General features: G+C 44.8%; 1 protein-coding gene across 1 annotated transcript in view; it reads left to right on the top strand.

The window, feature by feature from the left end:
- Positions 1 to 9,210, top strand: part of LOC114658740 (cytochrome P450 2J2-like) — a 59,759-nt gene extending 50,549 nt beyond the window's left edge. Inside the window, exons 8-9 of the mRNA XM_051932725.1 lie at positions 423 to 564; positions 8,648 to 9,210. Of these exons, the coding sequence (XP_051788685.1) occupies positions 423 to 564; positions 8,648 to 8,832 (327 nt within the window). The 3' untranslated portion in view covers positions 8,833 to 9,210. The remainder of the gene's footprint in view (positions 1 to 422; positions 565 to 8,647) is intronic.
- Positions 9,211 to 16,842: the final 7,632 nt, after the last annotated feature.

Genomic DNA, 16,842 nt, shown 5'->3' with positions numbered 1-16,842 from the left:
GGCTGTGGCAATCTCAGGGTTCAGCAATCATCCAGGCGCCCCCTTAGTGGTGGCCATGGGCCCCAGCAGGGTTGAGTCTTCCATGTTCCAAACCCGTGGCTGCCCTCTACGGTTCCGGGTGAGGTAATACCCTGAATTTGCTCTCTCCCTTCCATAAAAGGGCCGTCCGCCACGCCACAAGTTACCATTGTAAGTTAAGAAACAGTTGAACTAACAGTTCATTTTAATCCAAAGGTTTTAAGTCTGACAGAGACGTAGAAATGAATAGAAAACAGGAGAATAAGAACATTAATTAGCACTCTTTAGAATTTGTTCATTTAAAGTAGCTCGTTAAATAATGGGTGTTTGCATTTTTTCTTCTTGTCTTTATTTTATTTCATTACTATAAGAAAGTAAAAACAAATGTTGCCTGCCCTGTCTAGGATACTACAGTGGTCATTAATCTGTCATCTGTGCTTAACGACAAGAGTGAGTGGGAGACTCCTGACATGTTTACTCCGGACCACTTTCTCGACTCAGATGGAAAGCTCATCAGGAGGGATGCATTTTTGCCTTTTCTAACAGGTAGGGCCACTTAACTTTGGTTGTCTCCATTGCTTTGCTTTTGTTAATTCCCTAATGAGTGACATGTCCTGTAGATGGAAGTTCACTTCTTATGATGAAATAACAAGAAAGACCAGTAGTGAGGCACATTGGTTTCTTTTGTAGACCATAAAGCTGGAAACGTCAACCAAGTCTGATGTGTTGGACTAGCAGTGGCAAGAAATGCATCAAGCAGTGCAAATCATTAAGACTTTCTTCTTCTGTGTTTAAAGAGGACAAGCTAAAGATCTGGGGGTGACACCGCAACCCTGTGTATTGCAAAGAAAAGTCTTTTCTGCAAACATAAAAACGTGAGGCTCAGATTCGACTAGCGAAGATGCAGGCCAGGCAGGAAGAGGCAGGACAACAGGAGTGATGTCAGAGGGGAAATCTGTCAATCATTCGGTCTACAGAGGGAGGATAGATAGATAGATAGATAGATAGATAGATAGATAGATAGATAGATAGATAGATAGATAGATAGATAGATAGATAGATAGATAGATAGATAGATAGATAGATAGATAGATAGATAGATAGATAGATAGATAGATAGATAGATAGATAGATAGATAGATAGATAGATAGATAGATAGATAGATAGATAGATAGATAGATAGACACTTTATTAATCCCAAGGGGAAATTCCCATACTCCAGCAACAGCATACTGATAATAACAATATTAAATTAAAGAGTGATAACAATGCAGGTATAACAGACAATAACTTTGTTTAATGTTATCGTTTACCCCCCCCCCCGGGTGGAATTGAAGAGTCACATAGTGTGGTGGAGGAACGATCTCCTCAGTCTGTCAGTGGAGCAGGACGGTGACAGCAGTCTGTCGCTGAAGCTGCTCCTCTGTCTGGAGATGATCCTGTTCAGTGGATTCTCCATGATTGACAGGAGTCTGCTCAGCGCCCGTCGCTCTGCCACAGATGTCAAACTGTCCAGCTCCGTGCCTACAATAGAGCCTGCCTTCCTCACCAGTTTGTCCAGGCGTGAGGTGTCCCTCTTCTTAATGCTGCCTCCCCAGCACACCACCGCTTAGAAGAGGGCACTCGCCACAACCGTCTGATAGAACATCTGCAGCATCTCATTGCAGATGTTGAAGGACGCCAGCCTTCTCAGGAAGTATAGTCGGCTTTGTCCTCTCTTACACAGAGCATCAGTATTGGCAGTCCAGTCCAATTTATCATCCAGCTGCACTCCCAGGTATTTTTAGGTCTGTTCCTTTTGCACACAATCACCTGTGATGATGACGGGGTCCATGAGGGGCCTGGGCCTCCTAAAATCCACCACCAGCTCCTTGGATTTGCTGGTGTTCAGGTGTAGGTGGTTTGAGTCGCACCATTTAACAAAGTCCTTGATGAGGTCCCTATACTCCTACTCCTGCTCACTCCTGGTGCAGCCCACCATAGCAGTGTCGTCAGCGAACGTTTGCACGTGGCAGGACTCCAAGTTGTATTGGAGGTCCGATGTATGTTGGCTGAACAGGACCGGAGAAAGTACAGTCCCCTGCGGCACTCCTGTGCTGCTGACCACAATGTCAGACCTGCAGTTCCCAAGACGCAAATACTGAGGTCTGTCTGTAAGATAGTCCACGATCCATGCCACCAGATATGAATCTACTCCCATCTCTGTCAGCTTGTCCCTAAGGAGCAGAGGTTGGATGGTGTTGAAGGCGCTAGAGAAGTCTAGAAACATAATTCTTACAGCACCACTGCCTCTGTCCAAGTGGGAGAGGGATCGGTGTAGCATGTAGATGATGGCATCCTCTGCTCCCACCTTCTCCTGGTATGTGAACTGCAGAGGGTCGAGGGCGTGGCGGACCTGTGGCCTCAGGTGGTGAAGCAGCAGCCTCTCCATGGTCTTCATCACATGTGACGTCAGAGCAACAGGCCGGAAGTCGTTCAGCTCACTAGGACGTGATACCTTTGGGACTGGGGTGATGCAAGATGTTTTCCAAAGCCTCGGGACTCTCCCCTGTTCCAGGCTCAGGTTGAAGATGCGCTGTAGAGGACTCCCCAGCTCTGATGCACAGGACTTCGGCAGTCGTGGCGATACTCCATCTGGACCCGCTGCTTTGCTGGCACAAAGTTTCCTCAGCTCTCTGCTTACCTGGGCTGCTGTAATTGTGGGTGGGGGGAAACTCTCTCCTATGCTGGTATCAGCAGAAGGATGGGTGGAGGGTGCAGTACTCTGAGGTGAGAGTGGGTTAGGGTGGTCAAACCTGTTAAAGAAGTTGTTCATCAGGTTTGCTCTCTCCATGTTTTTCTCGATGGTGGCACCCCGCTTCGAGCTGCAGCCAGTGATGATCTTCATCCTATCACACACTTCCTTCATGCTGTTATTATGCAACTTCTGCTCCAGCTTTCTCCTGTACTACTCCTTTGCCGCCCTGAGCTGGACTCGGAGTTCCTTCTGCACGTTCTTGAGCTCATGCTGATCACCGCCTTTAAAAGCCCTTTTCTTCTGGTTCAAAAGGCCCTTGATGTCACTTGTAATCCATGGCTTGTTGTTAGCATAGCAGCGTACTGATCATACTGGAACTACAATGTCCATACAGAAGTTGATGTAGTCAGCAGTGCAGTCAACAACCTCCTCAATGTTCTCACTATGTGACCCCTGCAGGATATCCCAGTCTGTAGTTCCAGTCTCTCAGAGCCTGCTCTGCCTCAGGGGACCACTTCCTGAATGAGTGTGTGGTTGTAGGTAGAAACCTCACTCTTGGTTTGTAGTGAGGCTGAAGCAGAACCAGCTTATGATCTGCTCTCCCAAGTGCAGGCAGCGGGGTGGCGCTGTATGCGTCTTTAACGTTTGCATACATTAGGTCAATAGTCCTATTTCCCCTGGTGTTACAGTCCACATACTGGGAGAAGGTAGGTAGTGTTTTGTCCAGCGTCACATGGTTGAGTCTCCAGAGATTAGCACAAGCGCCTCGGGGTGCTGTGTTTGTAATTTAGCAACAGTAGAATGGATGACGTCACTCGCTGTCTCCATGTGGAGGGATGTAAACAATAACAACAATGACGTGTCCAAACTCTCTGGGCCAGTAATAGGGACGCAGACTTAAGGCTACTCCTACTCCTGCTCACTCCTGGTGCAGCCCACCATAGCAGTGTCGTCAGCGAACGTTTGCACGTGGCAGGACTCCGAGTTGTATTGGAAGTCCGATGTATATAGGCTGAACAGGACAGGAGAAAGTACAGTCCCCCTGCGGCGCTCCTGTGTTGCTGACCACAATGTCAGACCTGCAGTTTCCGAGACGCACATACTGAGGTCTGTTTGTAAGAAGAGAAGAGGTGTTAGAAAACAGTGCCACCCTGTGGATTGGCGAGGAATTACCATCACAGAGCCTTTAAGTTGTCCCCAAGGCGCATGTGTGCAACAAAGGGTAAAAAACACTTACAGTCCTTGAGACTCACACTGATTTTAATAAATAATGGCTTTTAAAATGTACATATTGGCACTGGATGTGAACAGTGCAATGTGTTTTTTCATGAACTTGTCTTTACTATGTGGCTTATTTACTCACAGACCTTTGAGTCGTCAAATAGCAGTTTCAGCAGATTGTTTATGGTTTCCTAATCTTTGGCCACTCTAAAGCAGGGGTCTCCAACACATCGCTCGCGAGTTACTGGTAGCTTGCCACCCCTTTCCAAGTAGCTCGCCAAAGGGTTAATGAATCTTACATAAATTTGAAAACTTGATTAGTCAAATTAGGGGTGGGCAATATTTCCAAAAAATCATATCACGATCCTTTTAACACAAAATCCATCCATCCATCCATCCATTTTCCAACCCGCTGAATCCGAACACAGGGTCACGGGGGTCTGCTGGAGCCAATCCCAGCCAACACAGGGCACAAGGCAGGAACCAATCCTGGGCAGGGTGCCAACCCACCGCAGGACACACACAAACACACCCACACCCACACACCAAGCACACCCTAGGGCCAATTTAGAATCGCCAATCCACCTAACCTGCATGTCTTTGGACTGTGGGAGGAAGCCGGAGCGCCCGGAGGAAACCCACACAGACACGGGGAGAACATGCAAACTCCACGCAGGGAGGACCCGGGAAGTGAACCCGGGTCCCCAGGTCTCCCAACTGCGAGGCAGCAGCGCTACCCACTGCGCCACCGTGCCGCCTAACACAAAATCACGATCCACATTCTGAATTGTAATCTATCTTTTCAATGTGGCATACACTTAAGAGAATATCCGGACTCAAACTCATCAAGACTTAAGTAACACTTGATTTTTAAATATCAAACAAAGTTGAATTCAATTGTTCTGTCGTTCGCTAGCTAAGCGGAGTTAAGGCACACGCCCCGAAGCTGGCGAGTGAGTGAGGAAGGCCCCTCCCCTCGGCCCACTGCGTGTTTCTCAAATTCGTGCAAATAAATCGGTACAGTAAGCAAACTGTGATACATAGCGAAATGAGAGCAGTCGCCAAATCAACCAGAATGTTCAAGGAAATTATAGAAAAAAACCTGATCTAAATCCGTTAAGTAGTTCTCTCGTGAAAAGCGGACAGACAGGTGTTGGATTTTATATATTAGTAAACCTTCAAAATAATGTGCAGTTCAAGTCTCAACAGCATTTCTGGAGCTTAGTAGAGCCCAATAACTATAAGAATCTTCACCAAGCAGCTCTGAAAATGTCTGCTATGTTTGGGTCTCCATACCTCTGTGAGTCTGACATGAATGTCATGAAGTCAAAGTTCGGAAAAGACTGACACACGAACATTGAAATGACTCCATCAGAGTGAACCTGAGGGGTACACCTCAGTGCCAGTCATCTGACTAACTAAAAAAACACATCACACATGCGTCTGGACCTGTGAATAAAGTGACACAGTGACATGGAACAAAATGACCAATGAATTCGTCCTCTCTGTTGTGAGAGGTCGCCCGAACACCATCAGACAGACACCAGCGCTTTATAAAACACACGTTTATTCATCACAAAAAGTCCCACACAGCACACAGTGCTCCCGCACCAAGCACCCTTAAATACGGGCCTCTCCAATGTCCGTGGGCCTCCTTTCCTCCTCTTGCCGCTGGAGCTTTGTCCACCTCCAGCTCGCGACTCTAGCTCCTCGACCTTAGGAAGGCGGCCCCTTTTATATTCACCCGGATGTGCTCCAGGTGCTTGTTGATGACCTTCCGGCGGCACTTCCTGGTGTGGCAGAAGTGCAGATCTCCCTGGCTCCACAATGCTTGGGGCTCCCCCTGGTGGTGACCACGGGCCCCACTGGGTTGGAGCCTTCTTGCTCCGTCCACGTGGTCCCCTCCTTATCTAGGGTGGTTGCCCCCTGGCAGCCCGGGGGACGTACAGACTGCCTGCCGGTCCTCCCAGGCGTCCCAGCCGGGTCTGGCCCCCAGCCTCCTTCCACACTGTGTATTTGTAATTGCATTGTCTTGTTTTGACAGCATTCATGTTTTAATTCAATAGTGTGAGAAAACAGTAGAAAATGAATACTGTAACAGCCATTGTCCTAGTTCTATAAGATTCATGAATATTTTACTAGATGACAATGCATAATCTATGGGAGGTTCCTATAACCCCCGTAAGCAGAATTGTATTCTTGCCATTTCTAACAGCTTTGAGTAAACATTATTCTTCAGTTAGTGACAGCCTTGCCATGAGTAAGGTGTGGAAGGCATAAGGTTTTAAACCGTGACTGGGCACATGCCTACGTGCCAACCGGCCTACGGGCCTTTTGAGTGTGTGAAGTACAGCACATCGCTTTTTGCACATTTTGTTATGTCACAGCCTTATTTCAAAATGGATTAAATTCATTTTTTTCCTCAGAATTCTACACACAACACCCCATAATGACCATGTGAAAAAAGTTTTCTTGAGATTTTTGCAAATTTATTAAAAATAAAAAAACTGAGAAAGCACATGTACATAAGTATTCACAGCCTTTGCCATGAAGCTCAAAATTGAGCCCAGGTGAATCCTGTTTCTCCTGATCATCCTTGAGATGTTTCTGCAGCTTCATTGGAGTCCACCTGTGGTAAATTCAGTTGACTGGACATAATTTGGAAAGGCGCACACCTGTCTATAGAAGGTCCCACAGTTGACAGTTCATGTCAGAGCACAAACCAAGCATGAAGTCAAAGGAATTGTCTGTAGACCTCAGAGACAGGATTGTCTCGAGGCACAAATCATGGGAAGGTTACAGAAAAATTTCTACTGCTTTGAAGGTCCCAATGAGCACAGTGGCTTCCATCATCCTTAAGTGGAAGAAGTTCGAAACCACCAGGACTCTTCCTAGAGCTGGCCGGCCATCTAAACTGAGCGATCGGGGGAGAAGGGCCTTAGTCAGGGAGGTGACCAAGAACGCGATGGTCACTCTGTCAGAGCTCCAGAGGTCCTCTGTGGAGAGAGGAGAACCTTCCAGAAGGACAACCATCTCTGCAGCAATCCACCAATCAGGCCTGTATGGTAGAGTGGCCAGACGGAAGCCACTCCTTAGTAAAAGGCACATGGCAGCCCGCCTGGAGTTTGCCAAAAGGCACCTGAAGGACTCTCAGACCATGAGAAAGAAAATTCTCTGGTCTGATGAGACAAAGATTGAACTCTTTGGTGTGAATGCCAGGCGTCACGTTTGGAGGAAACCAGGCACCGCTCATCAGCAGGCCAATACCATCCCTACAGTGAAGCATGGTGGTGGCAGCATCATGCTGTGGGACTGGGAGACTAGTCAGGATAAAGGGAAAGATGACTGCAGCAATGTACAGAGACATCCTGGATGAAAACCTGCTCCAGAGCGCTCTTGACCTCAGACTGGGGCGACGGTTCATCTTTCAGCAGGACAACGACCCTAAGCACACAGCCAAGATATCAAAGGAGTGGCTTCAGGACAGCTCTGTGAATGTCCTTGAGTGGCCCAGCCAGAGTCCAGACTTGAATCCGATTGAACATCTCTGGAGAGATCTTAAAATGGCTGTGCACCGACGCTTCCCATCCAACCTGATGGAGCTTGAGAGGTGCTGCAAAGAGGAATGGGCCAAACTGGCCAAGGATAGGTGTGCCAAGCTTGTGGCATCATATTCAACAAGACTTGAGGCTGGAATTGCTGCCAAAGGGGCATCGACAAAGTATTGAGCAAAGGCTGTGAATACTTATGGACATGGATTTCTCAGTTTTTTTTATTTTTAATAAATTTGCAAAAACCTCAAGTAAACTTTTTTCACATTGTCATTATGGGGTGTTGTGTGTAGAATTCTGAGGAAAAAAATGAATTTAATCCATTTTGGAATAAGGCTGTAACGTAACAAAATGTGGAAAAAGTGATGTGTTGTGAATACTTTCCAGATGCACTGTAAATATGTAAGAAAGCAGTACTTAATTTATGTGCTGTGCCGTAGGTTTAAAGCGTACAGAAGAAGAAGATAAGAATCTTTAAGTATATAAGAAGAAGTAAAGAACCTTTAAGTACAGGAATAAGTTTCTCAAGAAAGCTAAGTTTAGAGAAGGTACATTTTTCCTTTTTTTTTTGCCTTTTATTCTACGTGTGTAACTTTTTTCATTTATTCTTGCGTGGATTATTTGCTTTTAACTTTCACTAAATATTTTTAAAATGAACTTTTGGACTTTGAGATTTCTTTCGGCATGCGTTTTACCCATGCTTAACCACACTTTATATTTCAGCAGCTACACACACATACACTTTCAGGTGAACTAAATATTTTTTGTGATGTTTACATGCAAAATGTGAGTTGCGGTCAACCAAAATTTTGTAAACATTCAGGCAAAACAAGCTTATTCAGTTTGTTTGGGTTGAAATAAGCGATGAGAATAAACGTTAGAAAACATGAGGAGCTCTCGGCCATTTTCATTTTGTAAAAGGATCTCTCTTGTGGAAGGTTGGAGACCCCTGCTCTAAACTGTCCCATGTGGATACTTTAGCTCTGGACTTGAGTTGATTACGATTGTGTGATTTTCATTTTTTTGAAGTCGTTCCACTGTAACAAGCTTTGATCGGAGTTTTCTCTTGTTTTTTTTCTCCCTTGTGTTCATATTGTGTCATCTGTTCTGTTTTCCCAGGTAAAAGGACCTGTCTTGGGGAGACCCTTGCCCGCATGCAGGTATTTCTGTTCTTCACGTCTTTGCTTCAGAAGTTCACATTTCGTGCCCCGGCTGGAGTTGAGCCAAGTCTGAATGCTCAAAATGGATTCACGCGCAATCCTGTTCCATTCAAGGTGTGCGCCATTCCTCGTGATCAGGATTAATCGCTTACTGTTTTTAAGATGAAGTAGCATTTTTGTATCATTAACTCAGAATAGTGTTTATTTTATTAAATGTAAATTAATCAAATTTTCCTTTAAAGGTCAAAATTAATTCTCTACTATTTTTCACTATGGCAGAATGTTGCAGATACTACTTGGTCAGCACAGCAGGATTTACAAACTTCTTCCGGTCCCACAGCTTTTCCTGTGTGTGGCCTCCTCGGTTATCTCCTCAGTAGTTATGGACAGTCCATACCGATGGTCAGAAGAGGACTCATCTCTGATCATACTAGGAGTAAAATATTTACAGGGAGCTGTTGATGCAGCAGAGATGATGTGGGGGAGACTGGCCATTTGGAAAAAGGTGGAGATGGTAGGGAAGATGTGTAAAAAAAGAATTCCCGGAGTTAGATTTGTCCACATTCCCTTCTAGAACCTAAGCCCTGGATTGTCTGAGTCTAATAATTATACCCGGTCCATTCCAAACATCTTCCATGCCATTCTGAGTGAGTTTGTTTTCTACTTTATACAATACAATACAATACAATTTATTTTTGTATAGCCCAAAATCACACAAGAAGTGCCGCAATGGGCTTTAACAGTCCCTGCCTCTTGACAGCCCCCTAGCCTTGACTCTCTAAGAAGACAAGGAAATAAAACCCTTGTAGGGAAAAAATGGAAGAAACCTTGGGAAAGGTAGCTCAAAGAGAGACCCCTTTCCAGGTAGGTTGGGCGTGCAGTGGGTGTCAGAAGAAGGGGGTCAATACAATACAATACACAGAGCAGAACAAATCCTCAATACAGTAAAAATAAAAATTTTAGAAGTACGGAGCAGAATTTAACAGTAGATAATATCACATAAGAAGATTTGGATATATTTAGAGTCTCATCCATCAAGCTGCCTCCCCCATTTGGCCATTCCATGGCTGAAACAGCACTGGGCCAGCCAATCCGATGAAAGGACCCCTCCTTCCCACGATTCCTACGATCCTCCATCAGAGATGACTTTACCTTAGGCAGGCAAAACAACTTGACAGGTGGGCCGTGGCACCAAGTGGCACATTTGAGTACCGAGAAGACAAACAGAATAGGTGAGGGTTAGTATCCAATTATAACTGTCATGTTACTTATGTTTTAGTGCTAATGACTAACAACAGAGATGCAGTCTGTACTGTTAATCAGCAGCTCTAGTCAGGGTGTGCTAAACTGAAGTAGTGAGTCTTCAGCCGGGATTTAAAAGCTGAGACCAAAGGGGCACCTCTTATAGTAACAGGCAGACCACTCCACAGTTTAGGAGCCCCCTGTAACTAAAAGCTCGACCTCCCATTGTTATTTTATTAATCCTTGGAATTCTAAGCAGACCAGCATCTTGAGATCTTAATGTGCGCTCAGGTTTGTAAGTCATGATAAGTTCAGACAAGTAAGCCGGACCTCGGCCATTTAATGCTTTACATGTTAAAAGGAGGATTTTGAAATCTGCCCTTAACTTAACCGGGAACCAGTGTAAGGATTTAAGAACTGGAGTTATGTGTTCGTATTTTCTTGTTCTTCTAATAATAGTTTAGTGCTGTAAGGTTCTTTAACTTCACTTGGCTTTTTGTTCCGCATTTTCTGTATGCCTTTCAGGTCTCATCCACACATACCCAGGTATTTTTTAAAAACGGGGAGTTTTCCTCCTTTGTCTATCTATTATATAAGAAAATCTTGGGTCGAGACGTGATCATCTAGGAGAGACACTTTGACGTCACGTGAGACTAGACATTACAACATTAGGAAGCAAGACCCATGAGATGGTGACTTTTGCAAATCACTCCCTACTTACAAACAATTTAAAACAAGTTCACGGACATCTAACCTCGCAGTTGTTGAAATGCTTTCAGCAGACACACATCATGTGCTCCCAGCTGTTAAAAATGTTATATGTTCTAGATGGCACCTGAACGATTAAGCGAAAGAAGAAAGAGCAGCGTGTCGAAAAGAGACATGAAAGTGTTGGAGAGAAAAGAAGGCAAAAAAGGATGCACAAAGAGAGCAATAATAATCTATGTGCAAATTCAGAAAATAAGGAAAGTAATAATCAGCCCGGATGTCCCGCGAGAGAGACTTTAATGTCCCGCAAGACAAAGCAGTGAGACCAAAGAACAGCTGCTGTGCACGGTTTCTGAATGATCGACACGCAGCGCGACAAGCAGAACATGCAGCCCAGCACAAGAAAGACAACAGATGGTCCATCCACATCTCCTTAGCTTGCATTCAGCCCCCCATCCATCCCCCCTTCACAACACGAGCAGACGAAGTGAGGACAGCTGCTGTACAGACTTTGAAATGATCGGCGCACAGTGCGAGAAGCAGAACATGCAGCAAGCAGGTGATCTGTCCGCATCTCCAAAGCGTGCGTTCAGCCACCCCCTTCACAATGTGAGCGGCATAGACGAGGATTGGCTGGTGCGTGGCACGCCCTGGGGTGGGCTTGCAAAGCAAGCTGGGGGCAAAGCCCCCTAGTTTAAAAAAAAAAAAAAATCCCATCCACACGCTCGTCATTTCAAAAAAAAAAAATCTATCCACATTAAAATGCAAAAGTCCGCCATCCGGAGCACAAAACGGGCATATAGATAACAAAGGGAATGTCATTTTTCGATTAATGGCCAGCACCCTTTTTTTTCCCCAAAGATGTGTTCAGCATAAAATTTATGAAAATACGGGCGTCACGAACACAACATACCGGCCATTTCACTACGACGTCAATAAATGAACTCATGTAATCACAGGTGGCTTGTCTGTTAAGAGAAAACCTTCCCTTTCTGTTCAAATAATCCATAGAATTTGGGGATGGCTGCTTTATTTCTACATGACTCCCATGGGCTCGGTGAAACCCTGCTGCAAGTTCCTGTGCTTTGGACTCGGTGACAGGTACTTGTACAGTCGTGGCCCAAAGTTTGGAGAATGACACCAGTGTTGGTTTTCATAAAGTTTGCTGCTTCAGTGATTTTTAGATCTTTTTGTCAGATGTTTCTATGGTAGACTGAAGTAGAATTACAAGCAGTTCAGAAGTTTCAAAGCCTTTTACTGACAATGACATGAAGTTTATGCAAAGAGTCCATATTTAAAGTGATGTCCCTTCTTTCTTTAACAAGACCTCTGCAATTCATCCTGGCAGGCTGGCAATCAACCTCTGGGGCAAATCCTGACTGATGGCAGCCCATTCTTACATAATCAATACTTGGAGTTTGTCAGAATTGGTGGGTTTTTGTTTATCCACCTGCCTCTTGAGGTTGACCACAAGTTCTCAATGGGGTTAAAGTCTGGGGAGTTTCCTGGCCATGGACTCCAAATTTTGATGTTTTGTTCCCTGAGCCACTTAATTGTCACTTTTGCCTTATGGCCCGGTGCTCCATCATGCTGGAAAAGGCATCGTGGGTCACCAAAGTGTTCTTGGATGGTTGCAAGAAGTTGCACTCAGAGGATGTTTTGGTCCTATTTTTTATTCAATGTTCGTGATCTTGGTTTGTTTTGCGAGGGGGGGGAGGGGGGGGGCACCACCAGTGCAGAGCTTGCCCAGGAATGAAGGGTAGCAGGCAGGTGTGAGTGAGGCAAAGACTTTTGGAGGATGGCCTGGTGGGTGTCAAGAAGGGCAGCATACTATCCAAGGACAACATCAGGGGCAGACTGATATTCTGGGATTGGACTGCTGGGCTAAAGTAATTTTCTCTGATGAATCCCCTTTCCGATTGCTTGGGGCATCCGGAAAAAAGGAAAGGTGAAGAGCACTGCCATCAGTCATGTGTCATGCCAACAGTAAAGCATCCTGAGACCATTCATGCCAGCCAAGGCAGTGCAGGGCTCACTCACAATTTGGCCTAAGAACACGAGCCATGAATAAAGAATGGGACCAAAACATCCTCAGAGAGCAACTTCTCCCAATCATCCAAGAACAGTTTGGTGAAACCACAATGCCTTTTCCAGCATGATGGAGCACCGGGCCATAAGGCAAAAGTGAGAACTAAGTGGCTTGAGGAACAATTTTGAGTCCAGGGCCAGGAAACTCCCCAGACCTTTAATCCCATTGAGAACTTGTGATCAATCCTCAAACACAAACCCACTAATTCTGACAAACTCCAAGCATTGATGATGCAAGAATGGGCTGCCATCAGTCAGGATTTGGCCCAGAAGTTGATTGCCAGCATGCCAGGGCGAATTGCAGAGGTCTTGAAAGAGAAAGAAGGGCCAACACTGCAAATATTTACTCTTTGCATGAAGTTAATGTCATTGTCAATAAAAGCCTTTGAAACTTCTGAACTGCTTCTAATTCTACTTCAGTAGACCACAGAAACATCTGACAAAAAGATCTAAAAAACGCTAAAGCAGCAAACTTTGAAAATGAATATTTGGATCATTCTCAGAACTTTTGGCCATGGCTGTATACACACAGGGCCCAAGTGGGCTATAATGGCTCCATGCATTTGCCTTACTGTTTTAGTCTTGTCTTGACAAGGCAGGTGGTTTTTAAAATAGTAAGGTGAGTGCATGAAGCCATTACAGTCCACTTGGGCCTGCACAATGGTAATAGTATATAATAGTAGAGTGTGCAGGCAACATTTTTTGACAACACTGACAGGCAAATTCATTACAGTTGTCTTTCCTTCGATGTGCGGGCGAAGCAGCTCACTCACAGACAACAGCAAAGTCCTGGACAAATGAAAATTCTCTTCAGCAAACAGCTACTTCATTCTCAAAGTTGTCCCACCAACTAGAGGTCCAACTGGGTCTCGTCCAAAACCAGCAACGGTGGCCTCCGTAGCACATTCTGACGTCTCTGTTGCTCAATAAAGTGATTTCTTTAGTAATTGTACGTTGTCACACGTGTGTGTTTGGGGAGCATCGTAAGGGCTTAGGTAAGTGTGATTTACCTCTAAGACACGAGGGGGGCGCTGTCTAATAACGCTCTCTCTTCTCCTTCTCCTGCTGCAGAAAGGAAGATTGACACCTCTTGCAATCTGATGTCACTTCTGGGGCCAGCCCACCTGGGCCCACTGCTTCCTCCCATAATTCCTCAAAAAAACGGAACCGATGCCATATTGCGCAGACATCATCTTAATAAGAAAACAAATAATACTTGAGTAGTACCATGCATTTTGTTTTTTTTTTTTTTGTACTTCATTATACGGGGTTTGCTGTCGGGTGCTCCAGAACCTGTAACTTGTGTCTTTTCAACGTTTAAATATTTTGAAGTCACCAGGGGGTGTACAGCCACCCTAACGCGGACACACACACAGGCATGACACAGGTTCAACACAACACCCGGTTTATTTATAGTTTAAACTGCACAAAACACCAACACCGCAACACACCAATATACAGTCCCTTCTTATCCGCCAATCCATCCACCTCCACTCCTCGTCGGGCTTTATCTTCTTCCTCCCGACTCTGGCCAGTCAATGGAGTGAGGCAGCTCCTCTTATTCAGGTCCCAGGAGTGTTCTAAGTGGCTCATCTGTAATACTTGGAATCACTCCCAGGTGTGCTGGACGTCCTCTATAGGGCTCTGCAGTTCCCCCTGGCAGCCCCTATGGAACCCAACAGAGCTGTGCCAAACTCCAGCTCCCGACATGCCCTGTGGTAATAATAATAATAATAATAATAAAAATTCTTTGCATTTATATAGCGCTTTTCTCACTACTTAAAGCGCTCAGCAATTGCAGGTTAAGGGCCTTCCTTGCTCAAGGGCCCAACAGAGCAGAGTCCCTATTGGCATTTACGGGATTCGAACCGGCAACCTTCCGATTGACAATGCAGAACCGTGGCCACCCAAGAGGGCTGCCCTCTAGTGTCCCAGGGGAGGTATTGCCTCATCAATACCCTCTCCCCTGGTCCTTCCACTCTGTTGGCATCCCGGCTAGGTAGTGGCCGTGGCTGCCCATCACAATCTAAACATGTAAAAATGTCCCATTAACAAGGTTAGCACCAGCACTACTATAGCTATGCCAACAAACATAACAGATAATGGAGCACAACACTGACATCAAGCAGATAAGATACTGGCACACACGCTGATGTTACAAGCCAAAAACTCAATTTTCCCCGTCTACATGTAAACAAGGAAGGCACGGGTTTCTAAACATCTTCATCCTGGAAGGACTTGAAATACAGTGTGGACAAAACGCATACAAAAAGATACGCTTTTTAAAAAAAATACCCGGGTATGTGTAGACGGGGTCTCACAGCCTGTAAGAGTTTTATCATTAGATTTGAAAGCTCTGCTCGCTTTTTTAGGGCACAAAACTGTTGACACAAAAAGTAAAAGTAAAAAGTAATGTGAATTTCCCCTTGGGATTAATAAAGTATCTATCTATCTATCTATCTATCTATCTATCTATCTATCTATCTATCTATCTATCTATCTATCTATCTATCTATCTAATAGAGTCTAATAAAATAATAATTAATACTAATATATATTCTAAAGATAATGGACAATTCCGCTTTAATTATCCCGAAATGGAAATGTGTTAATGTTTAAGTGAATGCATCTCAAAGCCTATGCAGTTCTGTATTTGAGATTTTTATCAACAGACTTTGGATTTTCTTTTTTATATTAAATATCCTCTAACAGTTATCCCATTGTCTTATGCTATTTTACTCTTAACATGCAGTGCCCTCCATAATGTTTGGGACAAATTCCCATTTTTACTCGGATTTCCCCCTCTGCTCCACATTTTAAAATGGCAAATCCAACAATTCAGACATTGCGATTAAAGTGGACATTGCAGACTTTCGTTTAAGGGGATCTGCAGACATTTCTGTCACATGATGGTATGGCGATACAAGCCTTCGGTGCCTTCTGTGATTCTGGGAAATGTGAACTCACTACCAAATAAGAGCGACGAACTGGCTGCGCTGGTGAAAAATGTCAGGACCTACAGAGAATGCAGTTTGTTGTGTTTTACTGAAACGTGGCTAACAACTAACATCCCAGATGCTAATGTGGAGCTACCCGGGTTTAGCATAGTTAGAGCGGACAGAGACGCAAATACCTGCGGGAAGCGGAAAGGAGGTGGACTCGCACTCTTATAAGATGGTGCAACTCTGGACATGTAAACGTCAAAGTCTCCACTTGCTGCAGAGACATCGAACTTTTGGCCGTAAGTCTGCATCCCTATTACTGGCCCAGAGAGTTTGGACACGTCATTGTTGTTATTATTTACATCCCTCCTCGGGCGGACGTGGAGATAGCGGGTGACATCATCCATTCTGCTGTTGCTAAATTACAAACACAGCACCCCGAGGCGCTTGTGCTAATCGCTGGAGACTTTAACCATGTGACACTGGACAAAACATTACCTGCCTTCTCCCAGTATGTGGACTGTAACACCCGGGGAAATAGGACTAATGACCTAATGTATGCAAACGTTAAAGACGCATACAGTGCCACCCCGCTGCCTACGCTTGGGAAAGCAGATCATAACCTGGTTCTGCTTCAGCCTCACTACAAACCAAGAGTGAGGGTCCTACCTACAACCACACGATCATTCAGGAAGTGGTCCCCTGAGGCAGAGCAGGCTCTGAGAGACTGGAACTACAGACTGGGATATCCTGCAGGGGTCACATAGTGAGAACATTGAGGAGGTTGTTGACTGCACTACTGACTACATCAACTTCTGTATGGACATTGTAGTTCCAGCAAGAACTGTACGCTGCTATGCTAACAACAAGCCATGGATTACAAGTGACATAGATAGATAGATAGATAGATAGATAGATAGATAGATAGATAGATAGATAGATAGATAGATAGATAGATAGATAGATAGATAGATAGATAGATAGATAGATAGATAGATAGATAGATACTTTATTAATCCCAATGGGAAATTCACATTCTCCAGCAGCAGTATACTGATACAATAAATAATATTAAATTAAAGAATGATAATAATGCAGGTGAAAAAACAGACAATAACTTTGTAGGGCCTCTTGAACCAGAAGAAAAGGGCTTTCAAAGGCGGTAATCAGCATG

This window comes from Erpetoichthys calabaricus, chromosome 10 (genome assembly GCF_900747795.2).
Source record: "Erpetoichthys calabaricus chromosome 10, fErpCal1.3, whole genome shotgun sequence".
Taxonomy (NCBI): Eukaryota; Metazoa; Chordata; class Cladistia; order Polypteriformes; family Polypteridae; genus Erpetoichthys; species Erpetoichthys calabaricus.
Note: the sequence above shows the minus strand (reverse complement) of the source record. Positions and strands in the feature narration are given on the sequence as shown.